The sequence below is a fragment of the Carassius auratus genome, chromosome 18 (assembly GCF_003368295.1).
Source record: "Carassius auratus strain Wakin chromosome 18, ASM336829v1, whole genome shotgun sequence".
In the NCBI taxonomy this organism is placed as follows: domain Eukaryota; kingdom Metazoa; phylum Chordata; class Actinopteri; order Cypriniformes; family Cyprinidae; genus Carassius; species Carassius auratus.
Window position 1 is genome coordinate 2,595,157 of NC_039260.1, and position 19,200 is coordinate 2,614,356.

Sequence of the window (19,200 nt, forward strand, 5' to 3'; positions counted from 1 at the left end):
AGTTCGGAGCGGGTTCGCGAATCATTTGAGTCAGATCGGGAGTTCGGAGCGGGTCCGCAAATCATTTGAGTCAGTTCGGAAGTTCGTGTCGGGTTCGCGAATCATTTGAGTCAGTTTGGGGATCGCGAATCATTTGAGTCAGTTTGGGAGTTCGGAGCGGGATCGCGAATCATTTGAGTCAGTTCGGGAGTTCGTAGCATAGACAGCGGGTTCGCGAATCATTGAGTCAATTTGCGGGTTCGCGAATCATTTGGATCAGTTCGGGAATTCGTAGCGGGTTCGCGAATCATTTGAATCAGTTTGGGGATCACGAATCATTTGACTCAGTTTGGGAGTTCGGAGCGGGATCGCGAATCATTTGAGTCAATTTGGGCATCGCAGATCATTTGAATCAGTTCGGGAGTTCGGAGTAGCCTATAGACAGCGGGTTTGCGAAACATTGAGTCAATTTGGGCATCGCAGATCATTTGAATCAGTTCGGGAGTTCGGAGCGGCTTCGCGGATCATTTGAATCAATTCGAGAGTTCGTAGCGGGTTCGCAAATCATTTGAGTCAGTTTGAATGCAGTAGCTCCCTCTAATGGTATTTTTTCAAAATCCTTTTGCACATTTTATTTATGTTCAGTAGTTCTTTCTAGCTCAAGCAAATCCACAAACTAATAAAAGGATTTATTATTAAGGTCGCCTGTTGACTGCTGTATATAAAACCCCTTCAATATAGTTGTTGTTACCTCAGGGGATGAGGGGAGTCATAAAAAAAAAGAAAAAGAATATATATATATATATATATATATATATATATATATATATATATATATATATATATTTGGCTATAATAGAGTAACGGCACCTCTCTTTTGGGCCACTGAACTAGTTTCAGTAGAGATGAAACCCAGCTGGTCTTATCATTCTGCTCAGTTTGAACACTGCTTTGAGCATCTTCTCATGCTTAGGCAAAGGACAAATATAATCTGACTGACATTTACCATGCAAAACAGCACACCTGACATGTTATGAATATTACCAACCTGACTCGATGTGCATTTTTCCTTTAACAATAATAAAACTGTTATAATCAAGTGCATCAGTAAACTAATACATTATTCTCCGTCTTTGAGGTGGATAGTTATAGTTTTTAATAGAGGTTATTTTGCACATCAAAACTGTGTGCTGACAGTGTGTAAACAGCACAGAGGCTTTCTCTGTATCTATATTTTGCATCAACTCTAAAATTAAGCACAAGGCGACAAGTTGAAGACATTCATCTTTAATTCTGAAATAGAGAATACAGCTGGTATTTTTTTTCATCACTTATTCTCAAAAGCAGTCTCCACCGGTTCGCCTGAGTCTCCATGGCAACAGCTCTTCACTACCTGTACATTCGCAACCTTTCATTAAATCAAAAACTCATATTTATATAATAAGGCATATTAGTATGTCAGCAGTACTTCAGCCATGTTCCAAACCAAAAAAACAGAGGGAAAAGAAATCAAAACACATTAAGTGATATAGAGAAGTGCTCACATTCTTGCAATAAATATCAATGTTTTTTCTACAGAACACAATAGCAAATATACAAGAGAAGGAATACAGGAACGAATGATGCTGGTGTGGAATAAGACGCGATCGAACGTGAATGAAGGGGTTGCAGAGACTTTTCATATTTACAGCTCTGTACTTCCTGGTGCAGTTAAAGCTTACGAGTATCAAAACACAATCACTTTTATCATATAAATATCCCGTTTATATAATATTTTCTGGTGTGTTTAGAAAACCATGGCGACGTAATGAGCTTGCTTTCCGTGATGATGTTGAAAATAAGCGTTAACTCGGTTGAGTGTCACATTGTGAATGCTGGGCATTTACATGTCAAAGTTGTTGTCGAAGGGCTCGATGACTTCAGGATTCATAACTCTGCCCATGAAGAGGATGGATCCTATGAAAACAAATTTAAAATTGTATTGGAAAAATTGGAATGTATCAGATTGGATGTTAAAAAAAATTATAATAATAAAATAAAATAAAAAAGATATATTTATTTATTTATTTATTTATTTATTTATATTTATATTAACATCCAATCTGATACATTCCCAGAACAAATATCAAGATAATACACATTACTAAAATATGTTTTGTGTAAAACATGTTTGTAATTATGTGAGGTCAGTAAGATTTGTAATAATTTTTTATGCTTTTATTTATATTTATTTTATTCAGCAGGGAAGCGTTAAAATGATCAAAAGTGACAGTAACAACATTCATAATGTTGAATAAACGGAGTAATTTTGAAACTGAAAAAGTATATCAAAGTTTCAACAAAAAAATATTAAGCAGCACGACTGTATTCAACATCAGCTTTGCATTACAGAAATAAATTACATTTTAAAATATATATTAAAATAAAAAATATTTTATGTTTTTTTAAATATTATATCACAATATTACTGTTCTTACAATACTTTTGATTAAGTAATTGCAGGTTTGGTGAGCATAAGAGACTTATCTTACCGACCCCAAACCTTTGGTTTGAACACTAGAGTATATATAGGTTTGTGAAGATGGCGTGTACCTGTTTTTCTGTTTCTGATGACGAAGAAGAAGGGGTGGTCAGCCATGACCTGTGGGTACAGCACCAGCGTCCTCGTCAATGCAATCATACCTGTAGAAGGGCAAACAATAGTGAGATATGCAGTGCCAAAAGACATGTATGTCAATGTACTTTTTCCTTTTTTGCTATTTTATAATAAAAAAGTTTTACATTTTTTAATTAAAATGAATTGTGCTGTTTTTGTTAGGCTTAAGATAATTGTAAATGTTTATTATTTAATTAAAAATCTGAAATTTCTCCACAGCCAACAGAGCACATGAGAATTTCAGCTACTAAAAGCATTCTGTATTCATTTATATGATCTTCAAAATGACGCTTAATAATGATACTATTTATAATATAGAATATATAAATAGGTACACTAATTAAGTAATTAATTTGATCTGAAAATGATCCAAACGTAGCATGTATCCAGCGTGAATTTTACACCTCTAGGGAAATTGGCTTGGGATATTTTAATTTCTTTTCATAATCTCACACCTTTTTATTCATTTTTTATGTCTGTGCAGAGCTGAAAACTAATATTAAAAGGATTTAACCAACACTATGTGATGACTCAAATCAGCCTTTCATAAACCTTAATTAAAAAAACACATGTTGAGCAGGAGGGGGCGCTTTAGTATGTGTGAATGTACAAGATACTGTACACAAAGCAATTTACTGCAGTGAAGGCGCTTCGAAAACAGACAGAAAAAAGAAGGACAGGGAGAAAAGCAAAGGACCACAAATGGTAAAACTGTGTAACTGATAAACAGGGCTTGGAAAGACTACATTTTAATTAGAAATGCAAACATTGATTGAAGTGTGGAGGCGGACAGAGTGAGAATATTAAATCCACAATGTTATTAAAGTAAAATAGAGATAAAGGTCACCTGATCCTGCTGCCCCCTCGGCCCCTTCCTCCGTCACCTCCAGGTAAGCCTTCTGCACAGCCTTCCCGATAAACAGATCCTGTCCATCTGTAGACAAGCAGAAAATGTAAATGAAAACAAGACTGAATATGCTTAACAAGTTATTTCCATTTATTCATGAGCTGGTGTAATCAGGGATGCAGAGCAGAGTATAATGAACATACAGCTGAGCTCATTCACAGAGTATAGTTTTATAGGCATTAGGGCTGCACGATCATGACAAAATCATGATAGTCGATTATTCCCTTGAAACTGTAACTGTGAGTATTAATTACGATTATCACAATTTACACTGAATGATGAATACATCATAGTTTGATGCAATTGCATGCAGTATTTTTGAATGAAAATAAACAATGCTTTTCTATAGTATTAAGCCTCAAATATCAAATATATACATCAAATTGTTTTTTTTTAAATGATAAAAAAGTAAAAATATGAATGGTATTTTAATATTATACTAAAAATAAATTAAAGTAATGGGAAAAACACTTAAGATAACGTGTAGAAAAAAACAAAACAACGCATCTTCAGCATGCAGAATAACATAAGTGGACTTTGAATGATTAATATGCGATTTGAACGATTATGTAATTCTGGCATCCATAATTGTATTTAGAAATTGTATTAGTTGTGCAGCCCTAATAGGCATATTTAATACAAAAATAGAAAAAAAATTAATCAATAATAAAATAATAAATAATAACATTAAACATTGAAAGGTGTCAAATAAAACAATAAATTGAACAAGAAAAATCAATAAAATAATATTGAAAACTTGTCAGAAAGGTATTTTTGTATTTTAAAGTCTTTTAATTTTTTTATTTTTTATTAATATTACTATATTTGGTGTGTTTAAAATATCTAGCTGGTGTTGAAGTCACAGTAAATCCTTGTTTTATATGACCTTTTGGTTTAAAATACTAATATAAAAAAAATATATAGGAAATGCTATCACATTTCTACACAGACTGTCAAAACTGACAGTAGATATATATATATTTTTTTGATTGTTAAAAAATAAAAACAAAACAACTGTCATTTTCACCACACACAATACAGAAACATATTTTATTATTATTATTATTATTATTATTATTATTATTATTATTATTATTATATAGTATATGGTAACTAGTAAATATGCTGGAGAATATGTGAGTGAATCACCAGCTCAATGCTGGCTGGTTTCCGGCAGAACAAGTGTGTTACATCCCGTCCTTGAGCATCTGTGTGCGTGTGTGGAATAATGGATCGCTCCCATAAGTCAGTGCGTGTGTTTTATCGATTACCTGTCATCTCGGCTGTCATGGCTGACAGATCGGCATCTTTAGTGAAGATGTTCTTGATACCCAGCTGCTGCAGTGTGTCTCTCAGATCAATCTTTTGTTCCACCTTGAACCTAAATATATCCAAATGATCAGGTCAGTGTGATCCAGAAACAAGAATACAGGTTTACAGGAATCAAATCTAAAATCAAAATCATCACTGTGTGTCTCACCTGGGCAGGTAGACCTCCACCTTCTGCCTCTTGACGTTGTTGGCCCACTCCTCCAGCAGCTGGGCTTTGATGATGGGCTCCAGGGAGGCCAGAGGAACCTCCTGACGGGGCAGAACCATCATCATACTCATGTCTTCACCTTCATAGAGCATCTCCAGCACCTGGTACACTCCACCTGCTTCTGTGGTGCCATCACTGAACTCTCCTGAGGATGGAGAACATGACGAGGTTAGCCATTACTTTATACTCTGTGTTTTGAGAGGATGGAAAGGGCTTCAGTAAGATGAAGGAGGATCAGTGTTATTTTAGTTTCATTAATGTTGTGTATTCTCAGAGTTTTTGTTTATTTTTTTCAATTCGATTATTTGTATATTTTCTGTTTTCACTTTGATTTTAAAGTACTTCTATGTTTTTGTGTTTTTGTCATTTTTACTTTATTTAAATTTGTTTATATAGTTTTTTTTTTTTATTATTTCTTATTTTTAGGTTATTTAGTCTTAGTGCTTTTAGTTAAAAAAAAAATAAAAAAAATAAGAAATGTTGCCTTGTCAACTAGTTGAAATTAAATAGTTTTAATTCTTATAATATTTTATTTCAGTTAACATTCATTTTATTTCTTTTTTTTTCTGGTTTTAGTTTAAGTTAAAAATAATAAACCTGAAATGCACAACACAATTAGTGTGACTTATTATATTACTGTTGTTGTTGTTTTTTTTTTATAATATTTTTTAATTAGATTTTCTTTTTATATTATATCTGCTTTCATTTTAATTTTTGGTCATTTTGTTTTGTGTTTTTGTCATTTTTCTCATATTTAAAAGTTTATTAAGTTCCTTTAGCACATCAAGTTGAAAAATATTGCATTGGAAATGATTTTTCTTATTTTATATTGAACATTTATTTGTTTTATTAGTTTCTTTTAGTTTTTATTTATTAGTTTGTTTAGTTTTAGTTAGCTCTAATAACCCTGGATCTGGTTCTGAAAGATCTTATCTTATCATATTATGACATTTAGCCATAAGTTTTAAAGTTATGATTCTATACCATTTATGTAATGCATGTTTTCCTGTTTTGAAGAGCTACTGATGCAAGTGTTAAAGACCGCTCTGTGTCTCTGAGTAATGCGACTCTGTACTGTATCTCTATCTTCTCACTTTCACAGACGCTACTCTTGCGTTTTCCCTCTCAGTTTGTGCTGTTGCTCTGTTTACTCCTTCAGTGTCTCCCTGCTCCACATTTACCTTCATCTCTCTTTCTCTTTCTCTGTTTTGTCAGAGAGATGGATGAGACAAGCGCACTGCAGTTATTCTGCAGGATCTGTAAGACTCGGCTCAACCAATCAGCAGTGAGCCATGCAGAAACTATATATACTGTACACAGTACTGTTTGTGAAAGAAGTCTCTTATGCTCACCAAGACTAAATCATTTATTTGATCAAAAACACAGTAAATACAGTAATATTGTGAAATATTAAAATAAGTTTTCTATTATAATATATTTTAATATGTAATTTGTTCCTGTGATCAAAGCTGTATTTTTAGCATCATTACTCTAGTCTTCAGTGTCACATGATCTTTCAGAAATTGTTCTAATATGCAGATTTGCAGCACAAGAAACATTTCAATGGTAAAAACATTTTTGCTGCCTTATATTTTTGTGAAAACCATGATATGTTCATTTTTTCAGAATTCTTTGATAATAAAAAGTTTAAAAGGACAGCATTTATTTGACTTAATTAAAACATTAAAATTGCCTTTACTCTTACTTTTGATCAATTTAATGCATCCTTGCCAAAAAAAAATAAAAAAAAATAAAAAAAAATAAAATTACAAATATTTACTGACCCCAAAATTTTTGGATGGTTGTGTTTGTATAGTTAAATAGAATAAAATATTTAAAGAATTATTTGTTATGGATAGAGGGAGCATTGATCAGGCCTGTATAATAACTTTTGTAATTGATTTTAAACTTAGCTTGTCTGCTTAAACCTCTGCAATCATTCTGTAGGAAACTTGTACGGCGAATAACAAAACAAATAAATCTATTCTTAACCTATTCAAGCCTGTTCGTACCGTAGTAGAAATCTCCCTGCTGGTACATCATCAGGGTCTGAACTTCGCTGCCGTCATCCTTGGTGAAGGAGAAGGTTCTGGTGTTTTCTGGTCTGAACTGGTTCTTCCAGCTGCCTCTGAAGTACACTGCATTCGCTAACATGATCATGGTGGAGCTGCTGAAGTCGTCCGCAGACACCAGGTTCTGGATTTTGCCTGCAACAACAACAAAAACCCAGATCGAAATAAATGCTGCACTTCACAATCCTCTCGGTCTCCGAACAGGATTCTCTTCAGTGGCATAAAATCATCTCTCTTCCAAAGCTCTGGGATTTGTGCTGCTCTCTAACAGTCCTCCTGCAAACGCCAAAGCTGACTGTGAGAAAATGGATCTGCCTGGAAATGGCTCGGGAATGTCATTATCATGCAGAATATGATTGAGCTGCCATTATCTGCTTTACTGTCCTCCTTCACTAAAGTCAGAGTAATTCCTCTTAATACCATCTATTCATTTTAAAGAGATTTTTAGTTGAAAGTAAAATCATTCTAAATGGGATTATAAACTATTACGATATCCAGTGGTTAAATGGCATATAATCTTAAAGGTAAACATGGAGACTCGTTTTATATATACAGTATATATATTTCCAGCATCCTTAAGTGACAGTAAATACATATATAACATTATAACATATTTCTATTTAAAATACATACTGCTCTTTTGAACTTTCTATTCATCAAAGAAAACAGTATTTTAAATGTGAAATATTCTTACAATTTTTGTGATTTTATTGTATCTTTTAAACAAAAAATGCACCCTTTGTGAGCACAAGAGACTTTTTCAAAAACAATAAAAAATCGTACAGACCCCAAATGTATATTCAAAGTTTAAAACTATACGTTTTTCTTTCCTTCTACTCCCTCTTAGCTTTGAGGCCATCTTTGCACATCAATACAAGAATAAAACCTTTTTTTGTCAAGTCATTTCATTCAGGTCTTGGTAAATAACAAGGATACGGTTTCAAATACATATCTTTGAATAGATTCTTTCCTCAGTGATGACAGATGACTTACTCTCCGTGTGGTTCAGCACCCAAGAGTTGATGCGTTCAGCCACAGCTGCTGATTGGCTGAAGTCCACCGTCTCCACCTCTGCTTTGAAGAACTTCTTCATGAGCTGCAGGAAGTCCTCGTTGAAGTGAACCCCCGTCTGCAGAAAGAGGGAGTTGGCCAGCCGAACCACGTACTGCTCTTCATCCGTGGACAGGGCCTGGGTCAGGTTACTCAACAGAGAGAACTCCTCATCTGAAGCAGGTGCAGACGAGAAGACAACACTTCTGTATAATGTGCTGCAATATTACAGTCGTGGAACTAATAATGCCATTCAAAACTCAGAATCTCATTGTCAAGAATGTCTCTGGGTAATAATTCACTCTCTCTCTCTCTCTCTCTATATATATATATATACATACTTTAAACTACAGTATTTGTATACCAAATAGTCTGTTTTTACGATTGGGACTGTTTGATTCATGCCTTTATAACCTCAAAACAAGGTGTCAAGGATACGCGGGACTCAGATGCAGGTAACAGAGTTTATTAGCCCACACTGGGCAAACAGGAAAAAACAGAAGAATGGCAACTCCTCAGAGTAGAACAAAAGAGACCCCTCAGCGGGGACCAGTCCAAGCGTCTTCTGTGACGCAACGTCAGGTCTCATCCACCAGAGCGTCGTTGGGGGACGCAGCGTCAAGTCACACCAAAATCCCTGAAGGAAAGGACAGAGTGCAGAGAGGAGCTGGGGGTCAGGTCTCAGAAGATCCAAAAGAGAGGTGAGGCAGGGACCGGAGGCAGAACCAGTCTAGACTGACAAGAGCAGTACCCGGGGAAAGAACACAAATCCAAAAACACGACAAGGCAGGACTAGGCAGACAGGTTGAAACAATCACACTCGAAGCACAAAACAATCACAACGGTCTGACAAAAGACAGAGCACGAGAGGAACTAAAATAGAGGAGAGCTAATGAGGAAGGAGTGGCTACAGGTGTGACGGAACACAGGGAATTAAGGGTAACGAGTGGGAGGGGGAAGAAACACTGACAGCAGAACACATGAGCTGTCAAAACAAAACCCATGTGTTCTGAGACTAGACACACAGACAACAAGACAAAAATATAGCAACACAGACCTAAGTCATGACACAAGGTTTTAAAATGTTTGTGAACTTTCAGCCTAATTTTAATTTCAGCCAAATTCCTCATGAATGTAATGCAAATAAACAAATAAACACCTGGTCAATGTAAATGAAATGTTTTACTTTAGACCATTTATTGTATTGTCTTTGATGTAGAAAATTTGTGTGGAAAATTAGCTTAATTGTAATAACATATTTTTATATGTGTATTAAAAAAATCTTAGTTGTTTCAAAATAGGCTTCATTTTTGTTTTATGCAAAATGTTCATGTATTAATTTTATTTTCTTTGTCTTTCTCTAGATTTCTTTGGAATGATACCCACAACATACTTTAACTCAAATGTTGTCCTGTTATGATTTCTCTCGGAACTGTTTTTTTTTTTTTTTTTTTTTTTTTTTTTTTACATGCCATGGAAAAAATTAATAGGAAATCACCGTTTCGGCTAATTGGAAAAAAGACTCAAAAGTTAAAGATGAAAGAGAACAGTTAACCCCTCATGCTGTTTTGCAGATAACCGTATACCTTCTCTGAATTGACTGTAGCCCACAGCCTGTCTGATCTCCTCTAAAGAAGCGCCGCGGGCGCCCAGTTCCACCATGCCCAGAGCCAGAGCCACGCTCAGGGGCGAGAAGATGATGTTCTCCTCTCCCCCCGTGATCCGGAGCTGGTGGTACAGTCTGACCGAGAACTCTGCCGTCACATCCTCGGGAACGTCTGCCGCCTGGCAACCGCACCCCCGTAGCAACATCAGAGGCAAGAGTCCGAGCAGCAACATGGTAAACGAGGGACAAGCTGAAGAGAGAAAGAGTGAGTCAGAGTGAAGGACATGGTAAATACAACCCCAAGCGAATAAGAGGAATCTATATCATGGAAATATATTCTAAGTTCTAGAATATGCTAATGTTCACATTCCAGAACTTCATTGTTTAGCCAGAACATTACAGAAACTAAAGGCTGGAATATTCCACATGACCTTTTCACCAATTTTTTGCAGTTTGGAAGAGCTGGCAATAGTTGCCTAAAGTGAGAGCCAGTGTGCAGATTTTCAGATTTCACAATAAATGTAATAGTGCATGATGGCCACAAACTCAGCATCAGACATTGATTCAGTTCAGACAGAGGATATTAAACGGGTTTGAGCCACTTTTAGAACACATATTGTTTTCATTTTTACTGCAGTCTGTTCAGATTTTAAAAGTCGTGTCGTGTTTTTTCAGCCTTAATGATTAGAGGTTAGAGGCTTAAAGAACCCAACAGTTGACTGTAGCCATTGATTACCCAATTATGGAAAGAAAAAAATACTGTAGAAGTCAATGGCTACCATCAATGGTTTGGTTACAAACATTCTTCCAAATGTTGTCTTTTGTGTTCAACAGAAGAAAGAACATCATACAGGTTTGGACAGGGGCGTAGAATTAGGGGGAGACTCCAGGGACGTGTCTCTACCAATATCCAGCGAGTGCCAAACTGCCCCTAGCAATAATTTTGATCAAACATATATTTATATGTTTTTGTAATTTTGGACTCATCTGAAACGTCATGCTATTGATATTACCTAAGAAGTTAAATTAAAGTTTTATGTAGAAAAATGTGTGCTTTCAATTTATCAGTGTACAGTGAAAAAAGTGACTTTTACTGAATCCACTAGTAATGAATCTGCTGTATTACATCAAATCATGTTATTCAGCCATGTGAGTACAAGAGGGAAGTAAATTCTTACAGATACTGCTGCAGTTTTAAATTACAAATGCATGGAATTTGTGAATAACTTGTTTCACTCTGCATAATGGAAGAAAAAAAAGGTAAACAGTCTTGCTTTAACACGGGGTTAATGCCTCTGCTTCTCCCTCTGACTGTGCAGCTACCGTTCAATACACCAGCATATACCTGCTCATGCAAGCGAACAAACCCACATATGCACCTTCATCCTCGCGTGTCACAGTCTCCCTGCTTCAGTCGTTGCCTGGCAACAGTGTTTTCCACACAAACTAAGAATGCATGGGAGAATGTGGCCTTGTGCCATTGTGTGATGTAGAGAAAAAGAGAGAGAGAGAGACAGAGAGAGTGTCTGTGTACAGATTGGGATCAAGTGTGTGTGTAGGTAACAAGCATGCACTGCGTAAAACTACAGTACAGTATGTATGTTGTAGAATTTGATGTGTGCGCCATATGCTTCTTGATATTTAGATTCATCTGTTCTCATTCCATCAGCTCGGATTCTCTTGGTTTCAGACCTATGCGCGCAGGCTTGTGTAACTGGACCTGACCCTGGTGACCGAGGTCTGGGCTGAAAAACAGATGGCCGCTTGTGAACGCTGGGGACAAGAGAAGGCACACGTGAAAACAGCACCAGACCTGCCTGGCCTTTCGCTAACCCCTGCAGGATTCTGGACAAAGGTCTGACGGCCACCTGGGAGAAGTCAACGAGACCACCAATCACACTAATGTGCCCAACCAGAAAGAAATTAGCTTAAGAATAAAATCCTAAACTGTCCTTTCTGGTCTGTCAGGTGAAAATTATAAAAAATGATATGCACCACAATTTGAGATACCATTATTTAGGTTAGCATAAAAAGTGAGGAATGAGTTAGACGGCAAAGCTGAATATTTTTCTTAGAGAAACTTCTAGTGTTTTTATTACCTCAAAGCACTGATATCTCAAAGTCAAAGTCTGCTTTTTTGTCAATTCTGCCACATGTACAGCACATTCATACAAGAGAATTAAAATTGCATAATTGTCAGACCCTTGGTGCATATAGTTAACACTAAACACTAACAGTAGAACGTAAAAATGCAGATAAATACAACACTTGATGTTGTGCATGACTAGCCGTTCAAAGCACTTCATAACGGGACGGTAGTCATTGAAGCAGGATGGAGACGGCTTCTTCGGGACTGGAATGATACACGCCCAAGAATGTTGTCAGGACCGACAGCTTTTCGTCGTTGATCCTGCTGAGGGATCTCCTCAATCTGTCCGGGGACAGCTTCATCACCTGGTCACCGGAGGAGGCGGGGTCTTCTGTGCAGTTGTGCTGTTTTGTGCCTAAAAGCGAGCAAAGAAGTTTTTCAGCAGGGAGATGGTGCTGTCACAGGTCTGTGGTGGGGTCTTGTACTAGTCCTTAATGGTCTGTATTCCCTGCCACAGGCTCCGAGTGTCTCTGCTGTCACTGAAACGATGGAGAACTGTCTTAGCCTCTCTGATGCCGCAGGACAGATTGGCCCCGGCTGTCTTTAAGCCCACCTTATCTCCAGCTCTGAAGGCAGCGTTCTGAGCCTTCAGGAGTCTGTAGACCTTCCCTGTCAGCCACGGCTTCTGGTTGTCCCGGATAGTGATGTCTTTGTGATCGTTACATCTTCACATACATTTGGTGGTGGCATTGAGAGTCTCTGTGCTGTTATTGTATGTGGCAGCCTGCTTAAAATCTGGCACTCATATAGAGCAAAGTCGAGTCAAGCTTGTTAGAATCTGCTCAAGTGAAATCAAGTGCCACAAAACTCTTTCTATTCCTTTCGCACACACACAGAGATTGTTCTTAATATGTCGTATATCCACCAAACCGCCTTCAAACTGTACTATCAAGCGCATAGTCAAGACGTTTCTGAAAATGGGGCAGTGTAGGCGACCTTTTCTAGCTCTTACTTTTTCATGCTTTTCATTTTGAGCCGGAGCTGAAAAAGTAGAGAGTAGAAGGATAGAGAGAGAACATAGTTTGTTTGACCAGCTAAGAGCACCATGAAGTGAAGTTGAGTGAAGTTGAAGTTGAGCGAAGATTTTAGTGAAGTTGAGCATGTCTTGCTGGTAAAGTAAATAAAAGGCCAAGTGGAAACACCAGTTTGAAAAAAAAAAAAACAGTGATCAAAAAGTTCAGCACCGAGAAATGAGATTCATTTTGACTATATACTTAGTTTGTTCAGGTCTTAAGCTACATTACTGTATTAATATTAAGGAATTGTCCATATGCATTTGATGTATACATACAGATGTTTTACCTGTATTTTGAATTGTGCAATGCATTGCATTGTGTTAAGGGTTAATGGAAATATCAGTATAAAATAATGGATAATGTTCTGGCAGAAAATTATGACTTTTTTTGTTTATTTATTTACAGTGTGAATATTTCTCGGGGAGAGATGTATTAAAATAAAAATTATAATATTACTTAATATCAACTCAATTTTGTTAAGAAACCCTTTGGATAAATAGGAATGAGAAAATGTGTGTGTGTGTGTGTGTGTGTGTGTTTGTGTGTATGTGTGTGTGTATACATATACATATACATACATATATATATATATATGTACATTTATAAAATTTGATAAATCAAAGGTGGTATGGACAAAAGTCTGAGAAGCAGACATCTCCATTTGTTCTCCTTGTAATCTCATTGCCTTCTAGACGAAACAACTAATGTATTACAGAGATTTCCATGTTGATTTTTCTTTTCTAAGCAAAGCAATATATTATATTTGTCATTTTTAACAAGGTAGGCAAATCTAAGCAAACAAACATTGTTTTCCATCAAGTTCGGATTGGAGCTCTTATGTCCCAAAGATGATCGTTCATTCCTACAGATGGATCTGTCATCATCAGAACAAGAAACACGGTTGGTGGCACCAGAACACTCCATCCACATCCATCAGCCTCCTTTCTCCTGACAGGATGGCCCAGATAGAGCAGAGCATGCTGGGTAAACCGGCATCTCTCTCCTCTCCTGGCTCCAAAAGCCTCCAGAGGACAGACCCAGTGGTGCATTGCTGTTTAGAAGGGGACACGGAAAAAGAGGACGGAGCGGAGAAGGATTTGACTGCAGGTGAAATGTCGAGCATACATTGAGGAATCGGAATGAGACCAAATATTTAGATGCAGAGGAGAAGACACACTAGTTGAGGAGTTAAAGAGCCATGAAGTGACAGCGCTGTGGTCTGGGAACTCCACTGGAGACCAGAGAAGAGCAAGACATGGGTCAGCTTTAATTACACTCTATTAAAGCGATCAACACCCACAGGAACCTGCTGAGCACTGCTGGACAAGACAAAACACTGTTCTTCATCCTCAGATAGAGAACAGATGCATCTATACATGTATTATCTAATAAATAAATAGCATGCCTAAACTTTTTTATTATTATTGCAAAACAAGAACAAAAAATGCATGCAATCTCAATGTCTCTAAAACATTTACTTAAGACAGCTACTGATATATAGTCTTACTGGGTATATCAAATAAATATCTTTATATGCAACTTCTTTAAAAGTGCGTCTAAATGACAAATAAAAACAGCTAGTGTCAGTGACGTCACAAGGACACTAAAGACTTTTTATAATATGACCTGGGCCACAAAACCAGTCATAAGGGTACATTTTTTTTAAATTGAGATTTATACATCTGATAACTGAATAAATAACTGATGTACACATATGGTTTATTAGGACAGGACAATATTTAGGCTAATTTACTGTACAATATCTGGGATACAACTTGAGAATATGGAATCTGAGGGTGCCAAATATATCTAAATATTGAGAAAATCGCCTTTAAAGTGATCCAAATGAAGGCATTTTACTAATCTATAAATAATATATTTACGGTATTAAATGTATAAAATATCTTAAATGGAACATGATCTTTACTTAATGATTTTTGGTATAACATAAAAATTGATAATTTTGACCCATACAATGTTTTGTTGGCTCTTGCTACAAATATACGTGTGCTATTTATGATTGGTTTTCACACATGACAAACAGACATTCACCAAAACAATAAAAACCTGCATTATAACTGATATAGATGAGGGTCTATATTAAAGCAGACCAATAAATAGATCATTTATTTATATATACTGAGAGGGGGGGAAATGTTTTTCATAATGATACGTAATTTTTACTCTGGCTCTTTTGGAAGAATCCATTACCTAAAAAAATAGGGGACAAAAAAAGCCTCTGGTCCAAAAAGTTTCCTGACTCTTGGTTTAGTAGTTTGTTGCATTGCCACCTTTGAAGAGACTGTAAAAAAGACTTTGTGTTTGTTGTCTGATTACAGAAATAATCAATTCTTCCAAGTGAATCAAACACTTAACTGCGAGACTCAAATCAGTATATTTGCTGACTGACTGGCTGTTTATATGACAACATGGAGTTAAAGAGATGCATCAGTAGCATTTTATAACACGCAAATAAAATATGTCGCTGCATTTCTGTTTGTTTAGTTGTTTGCTTCCTGGCCAGTTGCCACCAGTAAAAAGATTGTAAAAAGTCTGTGTTTTGCAAGAACTGTTTATAATTGATTTCATTATTAAAAAGAACATTGAAACAGCATTTCAACTATCCAAAGATTTAAGTATTTACAGGATTGTTAATGAGCCCATTAAGGATGCATAAACGTTAAGAGAAATCTGAACTTAATTCTTTATGGTTCCCGTCTCAGTCCAGTCGAAAAAAGTTCACCTAACCGAACACATACACAGATTGCATGGGTTTAGGCAAGCTCTCATCCTCCAGCAGTCCTGTACCACCCTGCAGGTCAACACATGACGGCATGCATCTCTCATTAGAGGGTTAGCATCTGGCTCGTCCTGACAGCGTCAGTGTAAGAGGCTTTAACCGCAGTATGTGTGTGATGTGATCTCCTTCAGTCTGCACTGGCACAGCTGGAAAATAAACAAAGCCAGTCCAGAAATCACTGCCACCACATAAACCACCAGACAGATGCACGTCGCTCTGTCCTAAACGATCATCTTCGCATTCTTATGCTAGCCACACATCTCTCTTCCCATCTGTCTAAGTCATTTGAAAGTCATTTCCATCTGACCTATGCTTGCACTTCCTTAAAGAAACAGTTCACCCAAAAATATCATTTCTGTCATGATTTAATGCTTTCCAGCAAAAATCAAGCAATTCGTTCGCATAGCATACTGCAATTTATAACTATGACTACATAGTGGTAAAAAAGCACCATAAAAGTTGTTATAATTGCTATATTCCACATCTTGACTTAATAATACCTGTTCATTAACATGCATATTTTTGGTTCCACATGAAGAGAGGATTGGAAAGAGGTGAATACAGAATTGCTTCTTTTGGCTTTACCTCTCTCTGCCAGCAACCCAGAGTTAAAAACCATTTATCCCAGGTTAAAAGGCAGGGTCCCTTCTCTCCATGTGCTGACGAGAGAAGACGTGACTCAGAAATACAGACGTCCTTCAAAATCACCCCCCGAGAGGGCCAAACACTGACAAACCCAATCGCTCAGGCACTGCCAATGCTTCAAATCTCCTCATCAACTCGCACAAATTTAGTGAGGTTTATCAGCAACAGAAGCAGCCTACAATCAGCAATGCTTCCATATTAATTAACTGAAAAGTCCTGTAATTTTAACTACTTAATAATAAAATAAAAATTGTCTGGATTCACTACAGCTTATTTTTTTATCTAATGAAATAAAAAATCAGATTGTTCATGTTCAGATGGTTCATAACAGCTATTTATTAAAATTATATTAAAATATATAAAATATTTAGATTTCAAATATATAATTTTTACTGCAGTTAGTATATGCACATAAGACTACACTCAGAAATAAAGGCACAAAAGCAGTCACTGGGGCATGTGCCTTTTCAAAAGGTACACTTTTGTACTTAAACGGTCCATATTAGTACATATTAGTACTGACCAAATGACAGCTTTTATACCTTTTTTTCTGAGAGTGTATGATACAATCGCATGCCAACCTTAAAAACCTGATCACTTTTAGACAATTTATGCAAGGATATTATAGCAATTAATTTTTATAAATATATTCAATTGAAGCAAAACTACCTTGTGTTTACACACACACACACACACACACACACACTCAAAAGCATACGTATTAAATGAGTGTGATCTTCTCTTTTGCAATTCATCTACACAGTGGAGTGTGATTTTTGTCCATCCTGCTTCCCATCAAACTGCAAATCTCTTTATTATTGCACGAATCGACTGATTATTATGGATGGATTCTGATGATCTTCTCAGAAGCAGAGAATTAATTGCTTGGCAAATAACTGAACAGCGATCAATACGTTTAGAAAGGCCATAACAGATGCTCAAGGAACATGTTCAGAGAGCAACAGTAAAGTTCAATATATTCTGCACGCTTAGTGACACAGCCTCTGAGAGAACGCAGATGTTTTTAATACTCTTTATGCAATCTGTGCAGTCTTGAGTCCAAAAGATCAGTTTTAGTGTGAAGACACAACTACATCAGACCTGGGAAAAAATCCCTTGGTTTATGTAGGCCTTGCTAATGCTAAAACCTGACAATGAGCCATCTCATTTAAGCTATATTTGGCTATATTGTATTGTCAAGTGAAAGTTGCAGGTAGAGTTACAATCTGTTGGCTTACTGATTTATTTTTAACTATGAGTATAAGCAATGATAACTGATGCTTGTGTTATTAACACCATTTTTTAGAAAACATTGTGCAATATTTCATGTCTTGTGTTGCTAACTGTGTCGATACATTTGAGAAAGCACTTGAAATGTCACTGTTATTCATGCTTTCAAATGAATGGCTCATGCACGCCTGCAAACCAGCAATCAATCTGGGAATCAATATGCACTGATTGAATGTGACCACCAAGGAGTTCACATGTATGTGTGTGCTCTAGACCTGAAATATGCTGCAATTCCATTACAACTCCTCGCACCGTCATGCAGTTTGTTTTTTCACCGTTGCTTTTAAGTCTTTTCTCTTCATCCTTCTCCTATCGATCGCTTGCTTTCATTGCCTCCATACTCAAACCGATTGCACTTTAACACCTCATTTTGCCTCCTCCTCTGTCTCTCTCTGTCTCATATAGTCTACATTACACGCTCTCCAGCACACCTAATCTCCACGTGAATGAGTACCACAGAACAAACCGACTATTTTACACCAGCAGGAGCGAGGGGGGTTTGGAAAGGAGGTGCGTCCTCCATTCTGCTCTCCCCGAATGTCTCATTTACAGAAACATGAAATAGGATTTTCTTGCAGGACATGATTTACGCATCCCCTGATGTGGGCATGCAATGCTGTCTGCGGTATCCACATTAAGTACAGACATGTTAATTATTGAATCCAGGGTTTAAAAATAGAAAATGAAGAAAAGAGCCAAGAATGACTAACAAGACTTATCAAGACAACGAGGAAAACTAATAGATGAATAATATTAAAAATAATAATTATCCTGAATTATCTCCAGCAAGCATTGTGATGGTTTTATGTTGATGTTTTTGGTTATTTCTACCAATTGAGATTGTTTTTGTTGCGGAATATATTTCATGTAAAACTGCAAAAGCCTCTAATGAATTAAATAAATGTTTTTATGAATCTGAGCAGAGAAACATAACAGGGAGGTTTAAATGGAAAATTTATAGAACCATCACTTGTTTTTAAAGGACATTCACATATGCAGAACCTCTCTTGTAGCATCATACCAGATATAACATGAATTATAAAACTTGCAGAATTCATTACGTATGGATGTCATTTGGATAACATGAATAGACGATGCGTGGATTTCTCTTACCGTGAGAAGTCAAGAGAGAAATGCTGATGCTCTGGGATGCTGATGTTAAATCCTGCTCGTCTCTGCACCCTCACACACCTTTATTATGAGAAGCAGTCCAGCCCCTTTTTTCTTCTGATTGGTCAGGCTTTAAATCGACATTATTTTGTCTTTTGTTTGTTATATTACGCGTGATTCTTTGTATGAAACTTATATGGTTGCATTAAATGTAACGTTTTAAATATATAAATAAATATTAACCAAAAATGTATATGAATACTGCGATATGGCGAAACAGACGCCAGTCTTTTTTAGGCACATCGTGAGGTTTTTGGTAGTTGTAGTTTTTTGTATAGCCTCTGCGTACAGTCTTGCACCGTTTGAGGTCGTTTTGAGGA

At 36.5% G+C, this 19,200-nt stretch overlaps 1 protein-coding gene across 1 annotated transcript; it reads right to left on the bottom strand.

Moving 5' to 3' along the window:
- Positions 1-1,252: 1,252 nt before the first annotated feature.
- On the bottom strand, positions 1,253-18,928 carry LOC113118131 (neuroserpin-like). The gene is made up of 9 exons (XM_026287058.1): positions 18,824-18,928; positions 9,791-10,060; positions 8,148-8,378; positions 7,095-7,289; positions 5,023-5,227; positions 4,814-4,923; positions 3,483-3,569; positions 2,572-2,661; positions 1,253-1,935 (listed from the first exon to the last, which is right to left on the bottom strand). The coding sequence occupies exons 2-9, from the start codon at positions 10,041-10,043 to the stop codon at positions 1,862-1,864; spliced, it is 1,245 nt and encodes a 414-aa protein (XP_026142843.1). The 5' UTR covers positions 10,044-10,060; positions 18,824-18,928; the 3' UTR covers positions 1,253-1,861.
- Between the last annotated feature and the right edge of the window lie 272 nt (positions 18,929-19,200).

Bases quoted from the DNA above. Each gene is read 5' to 3' on its own strand.
- LOC113118131 (XM_026287058.1), bottom strand. From the start codon at position 10,043: ATGTTGCTGCTCGGACTCTTGCCTCTGATGTTGCTACGGGGGTGCGGT. The intron at 7,290-8,147 runs GTAAGTCATCTG...TTGTTGTTGCAG, and splicing joins GGTGCTGAACCACACGGAGA to GCAAAATCCAGAACCTGGTG. The intron at 4,924-5,022 runs GTGAGACACACA...GGATATATTTAG, and splicing joins GTGGAGGTCTACCTGCCCAG to GTTCAAGGTGGAACAAAAGA.